At 35.8% G+C, this 15,633-nt stretch overlaps 1 protein-coding gene across 1 annotated transcript in view; it reads left to right on the forward strand.

The window, feature by feature from the left end:
- The window catches only part of CC2D2B (coiled-coil and C2 domain containing 2B), a 92,756-nt gene that overhangs the window by 51,494 nt on the left and 25,629 nt on the right, over positions 1–15,633 (forward strand). The window contains exons 23-26 of the mRNA XM_049790403.1: positions 2,754–2,863; positions 9,359–9,455; positions 13,994–14,092; positions 15,111–15,290. Of these exons, the coding sequence (XP_049646360.1) occupies positions 2,754–2,863; positions 9,359–9,455; positions 13,994–14,092; positions 15,111–15,290 (486 nt within the window). The remainder of the gene's footprint in view (positions 1–2,753; positions 2,864–9,358; positions 9,456–13,993; positions 14,093–15,110; positions 15,291–15,633) is intronic.

A 15,633-nucleotide genomic window follows, 5' to 3' on the forward strand; every position in this document is an offset into this window, starting at 1 on the left:
ATTTTTCTTAAAACCCATAGATGAGGGAGACTATTCTGTGTCTCTCTTGCTCCCTCTGACTTATTTCATTCAGCATAATAGATTCTATGTACATCCACATATAGGAAAATTTCATGACTTCATCTCTCCTGACGACTGCATAATATTCTATTGTGTAGATGTACCACAGTTTTTTTAGCCATTCATATGAAGGACATCTTGGTTGTTTTGAGAGTCTGGCTATTGTAAATAGTGCTGCAACGAATATAGGTGTGAGAAAGGAATTTTTTGGTATATCCCTAGGAGTGGTATAGCTGGATCATATGGGAGTTCAATTTCCAGATTTTTGCAGAATCTCCATAATGTTTTCCATAAAGGCTGTACTAGACAGCATTCCCACAGCAGGAATAAGAGTTTCTTTCTCTCCACATCCCCACCAGCACTGATTGTTCTTGTTCTTTGTGATGTGTGCCAGTCTCTGTGGCATGAGATGGTACCTCATTGTTGTTTTATTTGCATCTCCCTGATGATTAGTGATGTATGGAGCATTTATTATGTGTCTTTTGGCCACTTGCATTTCTTCTTTGAGGAAGTGTCTGTTCATTTCTTCTCCCCATTTTTTGATGGGATTAGGTGTTTTTTTCTTATTAAGCTCTGTCAGTACCTTGTATATCTTCAATATTAGGCCAATTTAATAAGTATTGGGTGAATAGTTTCTCCCATTCTATGGGTGGCTCTTGTTTCCTAGGCAATATTTTATTTGAGGTGCAGAAGCTTTTCAGCTTAATATATTCATATATATATATATATATATATATATATATATATACAGAATATATTCTGTTTATCTCTGCTTTCACTTGTTTGGAGAGTGCAGTTTCCTCCTTGAAGATGCCTTTAGTCTCAATGTCATGGAGTGTTTTACCTATATGTTGTTCTATATACCTTATGGTTTCAGGTCTGATATCGAGGTGTATAATCCATTTGGATTTGACCTTTGTGCATGGTATTATATAGAGGTCTGAGTTCACTATTTTTGCAAGTGGTTAACCAGTTGTGCCAACACCACTTGTTGAAGAGGCTTTCCTTGCTCCATTTTGGATTTCTTGCCCTTTTATCAAAGATTAGTTGATTGTATGTTTGGGAACATTTTCTGAATACTCTAATCTATTCCACTGATCTGAGGATTCAATACCATGATGCTTTAATAACTATTGCTTTGTAATACAATTTAAAATTAGGAAAACTAATGCCTCCAATATTACTTTTCCTAAAGATTGTTTTAGCTATTCATAGGTGTTTATTGTTCTAAATGAATTTCAGGAGTGTTTGATTTATTTCTTTGTAGAATGTCATGGGTATCTTTAGAGAAATTGCATTAAATCTGTACAATGCTTTGGGGAGTATTGCCATTTTAATTATATTAACCCTGCCAATTCTATTTCCTTGTGTCCTTTCTTATTTCTTGAAGCAAGCTTTTGCAGTTTTCTTTGTATAGGTCCTTCATCTTGTTAGTTAAGTTGACTCCAAGATATTTGAGTTTGTGTGGCACTAATGTGAATGGGATTATTTTGGGGGGATTATTTTTTAATGTCCATTTCTTCTCTATTATTATTAGTGTATAAGAAGGCCATTGATTTTTGCATGTTAATTTTGTATCCTGCCACTTGCTATATGAATCTATTGTTTCTAGAAGCTTTTGGCAGAGTCTTTAGGGTTTTCTAAATATAGTATCATGTCATCTGCAAACAGTGAGAGCTTAACTTCTTCCTTTCATATCTGGATGCCCTTGATATCTTTTTCTTGCCTAATTGCTAGGACAAGTACTTCCAGTACTATGTTGAATAGGAGTGCTGAGATAGGGTAGCCTTATCTTGCATCAGATTTTAGAAGAAAGGCTTTTATTTTATCTCCAGTGAAAATAATATTTGCCATTTGCTTGTGATAGATGGCCTTGGCTCTATTGAGAAAAGTTTCTTCCATGGGGCTGGAGAGATAGCATAAAGGTAGGGCATTTGCCTTGCATGTAGAAGGATAGTGGTTTGAATCCTGGCATCCCATATAGTCCCTGCTGAGCCTGCCAGGAGCGATTTCTGAGCATAGAGCGAGGAGTAACCCCTGAGTGCAGCCGGGTGTGACCCCCAAAAAAACAAAACAAAAAGTTCCTTTTATTCCCATCTTGATGAGAGTTTTTATTATGAATGATTGTTGGACCTTATTAAATGCTTTCTATGCATATATTGATATGATCATATGATTTTTATTATTTTTGTTAATATAGTGTATTATGTTGATTGATTTGTGTATGTTAAACCATCCTTGCATTCCTGGGATGAAACCTACTTGGTCATGGTGAATGACCACCTTGATGATACATTGGATCCTATTTGCCAGAATTTTGTTGAGGATCTTTGCTTCTGTGTTCATCAAGGATATTGGTCTGTAATTTTCTTTTTTGGCAGTGTCTCTGGTTTTGGTATCAAGATGATGTTAGCTTCATAAAAACTATTTGGAAGTGTTCCTGTTTCTTCAATTTTATGAAAGAGCCTGAAAAGGATTGGTAGTAGTTCCTCTTGTATTTTCTTTCTATTCAGATATCTTGGCCTATCAACTTGTTTACTAAGTGATTGATAAGTGATAATTATATAAAAAGTTAGAAAAAATCAACCATCCAGTAGTTAGCCAGTATATAATTAATTTCCTATATACCTTATCCGTATATATACCTTTTATCCACTATATATGATCTAGTCTATGTTTATTCTATATTTTAGGACATGATACGCCCTTTTGTAGAAGTTTCCTTTCAACATACAGTTTATGAAACCAGTACTGCAAGTGGATCTCATCCATGCTGGAATGAAGAAATTAAAGCAAATTTTATGTAAGTTGTTAGTTTTTCTTCAGCACCTAAATAAAGAGGAATAACATTTTCCCTTTACCCATTTGTTGAACATGATTAAATTTTCTCTAAAAGTAGATTTCATTTTAAGATTTGAAATTATGTAATATTTCTTCTACTGATGTCAAATATGTGCTTTATACAAAAATGTAAGCTTTAAGGAAACTAATAAACTGAACACTTGTCTATCTACTATTCAACATATAAAATAAAATATCAATAGGTACGAAGGCCCTTCTGTGTTAGTACTAATTGTATCTTCTTTTTCTCTCCAGAAGTCATAGCCATAAACATATTTATCCCCCCATTTACCTTTTGCAGATGTCATGATTTCACAGAATTTTTTTTTTTTTTTTTGGTTTTTGGGCCACATCCAGTGATGCTCAGGGGTTACTCCTGGATATGTGCTCAGAAATCACCCCTATCTTAGGGACCATATAGGATGCTGGGGAATCAAACCATGGTTCATCCTAGGTTAGCCGCATGCAAGGCAAATGCCCTACCACTTGCACCACCGCTCTGAGCCACAGAATTTTTTTCAATTGTATGTAAAATGATCCATCCTTTACAATTTTGTTTCTTACTCATTAATTATTTTGATCAATTCACTCAGATTTTTATAATCACAGCTATTCCTTCCTTCATTCTAATGATCACATTTTGGCTTGTTTTAGTGTTTTACTGTTGCAATTTTTTTCTTCTTTCTTTTTCTTTTCTTTCTTTCACTGTTGCAATTTTTAATATTTTACTACTGAACATTCCATTTCGTGCATGGGTTGAAATCCCCTCAAGTAGTTCTTTTTCCCATTCCTATAATACTCAATTAACTAGCCCTCATACATCAGCTGAAAGCCTAATAGGAGAAAAGAACTGACCCTCAGAGGAAGGGATTCTGTCAGCACATTTCCCCAGATTTGAATTGTAACTATTCCTTGAGGCAGCTTCTTAGCAGCCTCAACTGCAGATTTGAAATCACCTGCCCCATGCTTACACTAAAATATCACAGAGAACAATTTGCTTCTCTCAAAGTCTATTGAATTTTTTTGCAATGTGAAAATATCTAACATAAGATAGTGTGTCAATTATTGTTGATAATTGCTAGAGCCTATTTATATTGCTTGCCTAAAATTTGATGCTTATTGATTAATAACTCATTTCTACCTTCCCCTGCTACTGGAAATCTGTATGAATTTGAGATATTTTAGTAGTCATTCATTTAAATGGAATCATGCAGTATTTGGTATTCTGTGACTTCTCCTTGGCACAATGTTTTGCAAAGTCCATTCTTGTTATCACATACTTCAAAATGTTTTTCAATTTTTAAGAGTGAATAGTACTCTATTATATACATGCATACCACATTTTTTATATATTTCACAGTCATTTGTCAACAGACATTCAGGTTGTTTTAATACATTGGCTACTGTTAATAGTGCTGCAGTTAACGGAAGAATTTTGCCATAGTTCTAAGATTCAGTCTCAGTTCTTTTGAATAAATATCCAGAAATGGCATTGCTGGATCATATGCTAGTTCTGATATTAGTTTCTTCAGGACTCTGTACTATTTTCCACATCAGTTGCATTATTTTGTATTATCATAAAGTGTGCAAGACTTCTAATTTTCAACACCAATTTTTTCTTTTTATACACTCTTGAATATTTGTATCTCGATTCCCCTTCACTTATTTATTTCACCTAACATCTGCGTCTTGATCTTGCTTTTTTGTGAGTTAGTTTTGATTCTCAGAATGAAATAATCTGTCTAGTTCTTCCTTCCCAGCTACTCTTTCCTATAAGACTTATAAATAAGATCTTGGCTGTATCCTTTTATCAGGAAACCACATAGTTGCTTAGTAACTCAAATGATAACTTTAGGACTTAGAATCAAGTGCTGAGTGCACAAGTACTTTCTGCAATTCTTCCTAGCTAGAGTATTAACTGAAACCCTCCCCCTCCAGTAATTGTCTATACTAGATGAAACTTCACACTTCTGCTGAAAATTCTCAAACTAAAAGCCTCCAGATGTCACCAGTTTTTGCAAGGAGAACACCTGTTTATGCCATTAGTTCATGTTGAGGGGGAAAAAAACCCTCCAAATATTTCAGTATGACTGGAATTCTTTTAGCTCAGATGCTATGGATACTTCTCCAGTTGCAGAAATGTAGCATGCTCACTCAGATTCAATGAGGGCAAAACTGTATTTTGGGATTTCTTGGGTATCGTCATTATTTGTGCCTTTATATCTCCTGCTTTTACTTCTTCCCTGATATTTTCTTATGTGTGTGGTTTTTTTACACCACTTGTATTTAAAGGAGAGTGTAGACTGAAAGGAAATTTTATTGTATTACATTAAATAATGGTAAGTGGTGGTACAAATTTGAAATTGAGCAAGTAGATCATTAAATAACATGGAGACAAAAAAGGCAATGACATGAAAAGTTACTAATTCTACATAGATACAAAAGGGCCCAAGAGATCCTTGGAGATTCTTGCCATGCAAGGAAAGAAAACAATGTGTTGGTTTTGTTGTTTTGTTGTTTTGTTTGGGCCACAACTTGCAGTGCTAAGGTAGATGGGCTACTCTCTGCTCCATGCTCTAGGGTTGATTGCTCTGGGATTACTAGGAGTGGAAGGGAGGTGTTTTGTAGGGATAAATATGCAGAAAGCTTTACAGATTAGCTCATGCAGAACTAACAAAGGCATTAATACAATATTCTTCCTTATTTTTATTTTTAAAAAGCAGTATCTTCTGACAAGGCTTTCCTCTACATGGCATGGCTAATTGGCAGGGCATGAGTAACTTTTTAGTTTGCTGAATATACAAGCTCAGTTGAAGCTGTGAATTGTTATCCCTTAGCTCCCAATCTGCAAAGCTAAGATTCTCAGGGTGCTTTGTTTTCAATGAAAAGGATTTGGGGGGGCCGGGCGGTGGCGCTGGAGGTAAGGTGCCTGCCTTGCCTGCGCTAGCCTAGGACGGACCGCGGTTCGATCCCCCGGCGTCCCATATGGTCCCCCAAGAAGCCAGGAGCAACTTCTGAGCACATAGCCAGGAGTAACCCCTGAGCGTCACAGGGTGTGGCCCAAAAACCAAAAAAAAAAAAAAAAAAAAAAAAAAGAAAAGGATTTGGGGGATTTACACACAGTTTCTTCTGGGATGAACTTAACCCTTAAGGCTCTAGCCTGGGGGCTGGAGTAATGGTGCAGCGGTAGGGCATTTGCCTTGCACGCGACGGACCTAGATTCCCTCAGAGACCCAAATGGTCCCCCAAGTCAGGAGCAATTTCTGAGCACAGATCCAGGAGTAACCCCTGAGCATCACTGAGTATGGCCGAAAAAAAAATAAATAAAAATAAAAAAAAAATCTCTAGCCTGGATGGACAACCTAACAATAAATAAATAAGTTGAAAATGTATGTGATTAAAAAGTTAGTTAAAAGTGTAAAATATGGATATGGATATTTGGAAGCATTTAGTTTACTAATTTAGAATTTGAGCTTTAATAAAACAGATTTGGTAAAATAAAATCAACAATAAAACAAGATAGCTTATATATGAATGAGAGAGGATGCTTAGGGTATTTGCAATCTTAGGTTACAGCAGTGAGAGAACCAAGAACATATTAGAATACAGACAACATATTCAAAGGGTGCAAACTAGGGTGAAATCATTCACTTATCCCCTTTCTAGCCTTAGATACAAAATTTTCCTTCTCTTCACATGATCTATAGTGCCTGCCAGGAGCAATTTCTGAGCACAGAGCCAGGTGTAATCCCTGAGCACCGCCAGGTGTGACCCAAAAACCAAAAAAAAAAAAAAAAAAGTCTTGGTTTGACAATTTTCATTTCTCCTACTAGTATAGGAGTACAAATATATGTATAAATATAAATATATGTAACATATAAGGAAATATTTTTCCCTTTTATTTAAACACTGTGGTTACAAAGTTGTTAATTATTGAGTTTGTCTTTTTTTTTTAACTATCTATTGAGTGATGTTTGATTGATTGGTTTTTGGAACACACCCAGCAGTGCTCAGGGGTCATTTCTGGCTCTGCACTCAGAAATAGCTCTTGGCAGGCTCGGGGACCATATAGGATGCTGGGAGGCTGCATGCAAGGCAAACGCATACCTCTGTGCTATCTCTTCGGCCCCTGAGTTTCAGTCTTAAAATGTACACCACTTTTTCCAAAGAACCAACTTTTGCTTTCATTGATCTTTTTAATTGTTTTCTGGGTGTCCAGTTCATTAATTCTGCTACTTAACTTTTATTATATCCTTCTCTTGCTAACTTTCAGGTCATTTGTTGATATTTTCCAATTGCTTAAGCTGTGTTTTTAGGTTATTTATGTAGCCTTTTTTTCCTTCCTGATGAATGCTTACAAAGCTATAAATTTTTCTCTTAATACCTCATTTCTGTATCCCACAAATTTTGATAATTTGTGTCTCCATTCTTATTTATTTCCAGGAATCTTTTTTATTTTTTAATGTTTTTATTTAAGCATCTTGATTACAGACATTATTGTAGCTGGGTATCAGTTATATAAAGAACACCCCCCAACACCAGTTCAACATTCCCACCAATGCCCCCCATCTCTCTTCTCCCCTCCTTCCAGCCTGTATTCGAGACAAGCTTTCTACTTCTTTCACTCATTGACATTGTGATGACAGTTGTCAGTGTAGTTATTTTTCTAATTGCACTCACCACTCTTTGTGGTGAGCTTCATATCGTAAGCCAGTCCTTCTGGCCCCCATCTCTATTGTCTCTGGGCATTATTACAATATTGTACTTAATTTTTCTTAAACCCCATAGATGAGTGAGACTATTCTGTGTCTCTTTCACTCTCTCTGACTTATTTCACTCAGCATAATAGAGTCCATGTACGTCCATGTATAGGAAAATTTCATGACTTCATCTCTCCTGATGGCTGCATAGTATTCCATTGTGTATATGTACCACAGTTTCTTTAGCCATTCATTTGTTGAAGGGCATCTTGGTTGTTTTCAGAGTCTGGCTATTGTGAATAGCACTGCAATAAATATAGGTGTGCAGAGGCATTTGTATTGTGTTTATTTGTTCCCAGGGTATATCCCTATTGAGTGGTATAGCTGGATCATACGGAAGCTCAATTTTCAGTTTTTTGAGCAATCTCTATATTGTTTTCCATAAAGGCTGAACTAGATGGCATTCCCACCAGTAATAAATGAGAGTCAGGAATCTTTTGATTTGATTTCCTCCTTAACTTTGTCTTTGACACTGGTCAGTAGTGGCCTGTATAATTTCTAAGTGTTAAAGTTTTTTTTCTGTTTCTGCTTATAATTTACTTCTATTTTCAGTGCATCATGGTCTAAGAACATAGTTGATATCATTTCTACCCTCTTGACTTTATGGAGGTATATTTTATGGCCCAGCATGTGGTCTATCTTGGAGAATGTTCTACATGCATTGGAGAAGAATGTTAGTAAGCTTTGTGGAGATGAAAAGCTACTAAGCCACTTTTTTATATTTCTTCCTTCAAAGCCAATATATCCTTGTTAAATTTTACCCTAGTTGATCTATCAAGAGGTGGCAGAGCAATGTTGAAGTCTTCCACTACTATTTGATATCTTCAAGTCTATTAGCAGTTGTTTTAAATATCATTTTCTAGCTCATTGATTCTGTCCTCAGCAGCTGTTACTCTGCTGTTAAGGCCTTCTAATGAGTTTTTTTTTTCATTTCACCTACAAAGTTTTTCAGTCCTGTTGTTTCTGTTTGAAATTTTCTAATTCCTACTTTCATGTCTTCTTGATTCTTATTGTCTGTTCTTGTGTTCTTTGAGTTCTTTGAACATCCTTCCACATTTCCTCCTAAAGTCCTTATAAGCTAAGATGGCTCATAATAGTTGGGTCCTCAGAACTACCATTTTCATTCACTATGTGTGATGGGATTCTGCATGGTCTTACCACTGTGACCTTTGCAGTGTAGTGGTGTTTTTTAATGTATTGTGGCATGTCTCCTTGCCTAGAAGAAATCTGTGGCTGTTAAGCAAAGCAGAATGGCTGTGCTCTTTTCTCAGTGTACTAGCCTGACTTAGAATGTCCATTCTGACTTCCAAAGCTGCCCACCATCACTACAGCTACTGCTCTCCTTACATGTCTCAAAGCAATGCTTTTCTCTGGTTGCAAGAACCTATGTTCAAAATGAATACTGGGCCCTAGGTCCTGTGTAGGTTGCCTTGGAAAGGGGTCCAGAGCTAGGTAAAATAATACCAGCAAGCAGACACTGATATGGGGATCAAACCAAGGTCAGTGCATGCAAGACAAATCCCCCTGTAGTATCACTCTTGTCTCCTACAGACTTAAGCTTTAGTTTAAGAAAACTAAGCTTTTCTTAGTTTACACATTATAAAAGAAATTTACCCAGATAATTTAATAGTAAAACTTTTGAAATAAGTACCTATAAAATAAGCATTTAAATGTGTTGGTTTTTTTCTTATTTACAGCTCCCCTGGACATGATTATAGTTTCTCAAGCTTATCTAAAATAAAGGATAATATATATATCAACATTTTTGATGAAATGACTATTGAAAATCATGAGGTAAAGTAGAATAATGGACTGCATATGTTTGTAAAGTTCTTGTAATGTATTTGTAAACTTGCTTATAGATATAGAACCTTTCCAGAATTTTACTTTACATTACTTTCCAGAATGCATTTGGGATAATTTTAAATTAAATGAGATATGCCAGGTCAATTAGAAATAGCCATAGGGAGCCAGCACGGTGGTGCTAGAGGAAAGGTGTCTGCCTTGCCAGCGCTAGCCTAGGATGGACCGTGGTTCAATCCCCAGCGTCCCATATGGTCCCCCAAGCCAGGAGCGACTTCTGAGCACATAGCCAGGAGTAACCCCTGAGCATCACTGGATGTGGCCCAAAAATCAAAAAAAAAGAAAGAAAGAAAGAAAGAAAGAAAGAAAGAAAGAAAGAAAGAAAGAAAGAAAGAAAGAAAGAAAGAAAGAAAGAAAGAAAGAAAGAAAGAAAGAAAGAAAGAAGAAAGAAAGAAAGAGAGAGAGAGAGAGAAAGAAGAAGAAAGAAAGAAAGAAAGAAAAGAAAGAAAGAAATAAAGAAAGAAAGAAAGAAAGAAAGAAAGAAAGAAAGAAAGAAAGAAATAAAGAAAGAAAGAAAGAAAGAAAGAAAGAGAAAGAAAGAAAGAAAGAAAGAAAGAAAGAAAAGAAAGAAAGAAAAGAAAGAAAGAAAGTAGAAAGAAAGAGAAAGTAGAAAGAAAGAAAGAGAGAGAAAGAAAGAAAGTAGAAAGAAAGAAAGAAAGAAAGTAGAAAGAAAGAAAGAAAGAGAGAGAGAGAAAGAGAGAGAAAGAGAGAGAAAAAGAGAAAGAGAGAAAGAAAGAAAGAAAGAAAGAAAGAAAGAAAGAAAGAAAGAAAGAAAGAAAGAAAGAAAGAAAGAAAGAAAGAAAGAAAGAAAGAAAGAAAGAAAGAAGAAAAAAGAAAGAAAGAAGAAAGAAGAAAAAGAAGAAAGAAAGAAAAGAAAAGAAAGTAGAAAGAAAGAAAGAGAGAGAAGAAAGAGAAGAAAGAAAGAAGAAAGAAAGAAAGAGAGAGAGAGAGAAAGAAAGAAGAAGAAGAAGAAAGAGAGAGAGAAGAAAGAAAGAAAGAGAAAGAAAGAAAGAGAAGTAGAAAGAAAAAGAGAGAGAAAGAGAAAGAAAGAGAGAGAAAGAAAGAAAGAGAAAGAGAAAGAAAGTAGAAAGAAAGAAAGAAAAGAGAAAGAAAGAAAGAAAGAAAGAAAGAAAGAAAAGAAAGAAAAGAAGAAAGAAGAAAGAAAGAAAGAAAGAAAGAAAGAAAGAAAGAAAGAAAGAAAGAAAGAAAGAAAGAAAGAAAGAAAGAAAGAAAGAAAGAAAGAAAGAAAGAAAGAAAGAAAGAAAGAAAAGAAAGAAAGAAAAGAAAGATAGATAGGAACTGGAGAAATATTGCAGGAGTTAAAGTACTCACTTGTGTATTACTGATTCCCTACTCCCAATACTGCATGATCTCCTGGGCACCGGCAGGAGTACACCCTGGACACTGCCAAGTGTGCCAAAAAACAAGCAAGCAAACAAACAAAACTAACAAACAACATCATATAGGAAGAAGAGTAAGAAGTACACCAAAATATTTGGAGAAATGTGTTTCTACAGTTGAAAATTTTATATTTCCTACCAACCAAAATAAAAAGAAATAAATGGATTATGTATTTTCATCAATGAAAGAAACTATACCCCTTGTAGAAATGAGACCAATGGAGGGGCACATCCAGTGATGTTCAGGGCTTAACTCCTGGCCCTGTTCTCAGGAATCGCTTCTGTGGGCTTGAAGGATAATGTGTGGTAATGTGGATCAGATCGAAGTTGGCTGCATGCAAGATAATTATCTCTCCAACTCTGAAGGATCTATTTTTACCTAGAGGGGTTAGGGATCAATGTCAGAGAAAGTGAACTACACCTTAAATTATGTAGTTCAGAAATTAGTCTTCTGTAAGAACTACCAAAAAAAGTTTCTAGCATCATTGGACTATCATTTATTTAATATCATGGTTTTCACATTTTCTTTTTCGATGTTTTTTTTGTTTTTGTTTTTGAGTCACACCCGGCGGCGCTCGAGTATTACTCCTGGCTCTATGCTCAGAAATCGCTCCTGACAGGCATGGGGGACCATATGGGATGCCAGGATTCCAACCACTGTCTGTCCTGTGGTGGCGGCATGCAAGGCTAACACCCTACCGCTGTGCTATCTGTCCAGCCCCTGGTTTTCACATTTTCTAATGATGATTGATATTAGCATAAATGTTTTATTTTAAATTCTAGTTTTATTGTAGCCAAAGTTCTTTTTGTAATTTTTAGATATGAATACTGACTTTTTAGTCTTTTAGCTATAATCTTCATTTACATTTCAGCAGTATATGCTGTCTGTCCTATTTTGTGCGTTTTTAAATTTATTTTTAAGTAACTTGTAATTAAATCATTGTGAGAAATAAGTACAAAGTTGCTCATGATTGAGTTTCAGTCATACAATGTCCAATACCCATTTCTTCACCAGTGCACTTTTCCCACTACAAATGTCCCGTTTCCCTCCCATACTTCCCTTCTGACTCTATTGCAGACATTTCTATTCCTTCTCCTTCTCCTTCTACTTCTCCTTCTTCACCTCTTCCTCCTCCTCCTCCTCCTCCTCTTCTTCTTCTTTTATTGGGGGGGAGGGGGGTCACACCCGGCAGCGCTCAGGGGTACTCTTGGCACTACACTCAGAAATCGCTCCTGGCAGACTCAGGGGACCATATGGGATGCCGGGTTTTGCATGCAAGGCAAACGCCCTACCTCCATCTATCTCTCTGGCCCCTCTTCTTTTCTTCTTCTTCCTCCTCTCCTCCGCTTCTTCTCCTCCTCCTTCCTCCTTCTCCTTTCATCTTTTCTTTATCTTCTTTTTCTTCTTCATCTTTTTCTTCTTCCTCTTCTCCTCCTCCTCTTCTTTCTTCTTCTCCTCTTTCTCTTCCTCCTTCTGATTCTCCTTTTTCTTTTTTCTTCTTTTTCTTCTTTTCTCCTTTTCCTCCTCCTCCTTTCTCCATCTCTTTCTCCTTCTCAAATGATTTTATATTTATTTATCATATTTTATTATGTAGTGGATTCCACTAATAAATATCAACCTTTATGTTTTATAAATTAATCTATTGATAGACATTTGCATTATCATTTCTTTGACTATAGTAAATAAAACTTCTGCAAGCACTTATATACAAGTTTTTTGTATATAAGTATTTTTTAAAGTCACACTCAACTGTACTCAAAGCTTACTCATTGTGACTGATTTGCTGTACTGTTTTTTGTTTGTTTGTTTGGTTTGGTTTTTTGTTTTTGGGTCACACTCAGTGATGCTCTGGGGGCTACTCCTGGCGTGTAAGACGACCCCTGACTTTTTTTTTTTTTTTTTTTTTGGTTTTTGGGTCACACACAGTAGCACTCAGGGGTTACTCCTGGCTCTCTGCTCAGAAATCGCTCCTGGCAGGCTCAGGGGACAATATGGGATGCCAGGATTCGAACCACTGACCTTCTGCATGCAAGGTAAATGCCTTATCTCCATGCTATCTGTCTGGCCCCGACCCCTGACTTTTAAGAAGTTTTTCATGAGTTAAAGAGTCGTCTTATAGGCCGGAATATATGGTAATTATCAATGTTTATTTATTTGTTCTGTTTATTCCAGAAGTTATTTGTTCTTTGTTTTCCCACTTTATACTTCTTAGATTATTTTTATGATTCTATTTTATCTCTGCTATTGGTTTACTAGCTTTCCTTTGTTTCTGAATTTTTGCCTTACATCTTACAACTTATTACTCTAGACTACCTTTAGTAATACATATACTTTATAAAAACCTTATTCCTTTACATACTATACAGTATAATAATATATCACTTCATGTAGCATATAAGAATGGGATATTGCATTTTTTTTTTTTTTGGTTTTTGAGCCACACCCGGCAGTGCTCAGAGGTCACTTCTGGCTGTCTGCTAAGAAATAGCTCCTGGCAGGCACGGGGAACCATATGGGACACCGGGATTCGAACCAACCACCTTTGGTCCTGGATCAGCTGCTTGCAAGGCAAACGGCGCTATGCTATCTCTCCGGGCCCGGGATATTGCACTTTTATTTCTCCCTCCTGTGCTTTGTATCATGCTGTCATATATTTTATTTAAATATACATCACAAACCTCACAATAGATTATTATCTTTGCTTTAATGCATACTTAATTTTATGGGAAAAAGTAAGTGGAAAAATCTCTTTGTACCCTTTTATTTCCTATATAAAAGAAAACGTGTATTTTTATACTTATAGTTTTTAAGCTATTGATCACGTTGTCTAAAGCTAAATATGGTCTGAGACTAACAATAGTTTGACTTGTTTTTACTCTTGATATCATAGAAATAATAATTCTTTGAGTAGAAGTCTCTTCACAGTACATACTCTTGATGCTGGGAAGTGACATAGAACCCTGGTTCCCAGTCTATTTGACTTGACTAGTTTTGACTTAAGATGATTTTTATTAAGGCATTATAGCAACCTAAGTCAAGGGAAATATATAAATTTTTTGTTTTAATAGGATAGCTGTCTTAAGAACTGCAATCATCATTCTTATGTAAGAAAGAATTGGCTTGGATCTATTGTCTTCCCCTTCTCGGCTCTTCTGCAACAACCTGAGGTAATAGAAAGAATTCTGGGCAAATTATTTTAATTTTTTATCTCTGGATAATGGAAACATTGTTTAGTTGAATCAGTTCAGTTGAATTGTTCTGTGATTTGCAAGTTTGGTGGCTGGTTACAATCCAGTGAGTGTCAGAATAAGCATGGTTGTTGTGTGGTTGGAGCTTTTTAGCTGTTTACAAAAAAGAGAGACAAAATTCTTTCATATTTAAATTTTCCACTGACAAAGAACAAACTAACTTTAAACGTTCATATTAACATTTACTAGCTTTATAGAATAAAGTTCACAAACATCCAGGTTAATGATATTGCTTTGTAACCATTAGATATAGAAATTTTGTCTTCTCAACATTGTTTATAGTACTAAAAACCATGATTAGTGAGTCCTTTGTTCTTGGCTTTTGCATGAGGGATATTCCTAAAAGATTGTAAAATATTAAAAGGAATCCCAGCCTAGATTTACTTAGGGTTTTGTCACTCGTTTTTGAATTATCTGATCCTCAATCTAAGCTACTAAAGATATGAGGCTGTGTCAGACCCATAGACCCAGGTTTGATCCCCAGCAATCCATATGACCAAAAGTTATACCTTAGAGCACAGCCAGAGGAATACCTAGCATTGACAGGTGTGCCACACACACACACACACACACACACACACACACACACACACACACACACACATACACATATAAAACCATTCATTTTCTATTAGAAAGAAATAGATATTTCAGCACAACATGGTAATGCAATATTTTTGGTAAAGAAATGTCTCTTTTATCATTCTCTTACTCTCCTACCCTCTCCTCATAGAACATTTTAAACAAGAATCCCAGGTGTCAGAGTTCTATGAACTAATTGCTGTAGAGAACCTGATTGTCCCTCTGCAAATACTTAGCACCAGCCTGTACCATGTAATCCTGGTTGTGTATGCAGAAAAGACTAAACATAGCTCTACTGTAGTTATTTATATTTTAGTCCTACAGAAGAATATATTATATTGATGTCTTCTTTCAGATTAATGGAACATTTCAAGTAAATATTCCACCAGTTTTACTTGGATATGCTTGGAGTAAAACTTCTGTGTCTCCTAAAGATTATAATGGGCAGGACTTAAAAGAATCTACCTTTTTAAATATTTTTGCTACCATTGAACCTCAAATATCCTATATGACCTGTAATCCAGAACTAGACAAGGTAGGTTTTATATTAAATCATTTATAATAAATCAAGCAAATGTAAACTATTTTAAAACTAGTAATTAGGCCGGAGAGATAGCTTATAGGGCTTATGTGCAGGCTTTGCATGTAAGAAGCCTGGCTTTGGTCCCACACCACATGGTCTCCTTCATGAACGGTCAGGAACAGATTCCAAACAATGTGCAGGGTATAGTCTCAGAGCACCACCAGATGTGCCTCCCCTTCCCTGAAAAAATTAAAATTAATAAATAAAATTAAAACAATGACTAAAAATCTGCCAAAAAGTAAACAGTGGGCTCTTGGTATGTTATTCCTGTAAATATAATATGCTAGAATGTTGA

The sequence above is a fragment of the Suncus etruscus genome, chromosome 17, assembly GCF_024139225.1.
Source record: "Suncus etruscus isolate mSunEtr1 chromosome 17, mSunEtr1.pri.cur, whole genome shotgun sequence".
Classification (NCBI taxonomy): Eukaryota; Metazoa; Chordata; class Mammalia; order Eulipotyphla; family Soricidae; genus Suncus; species Suncus etruscus.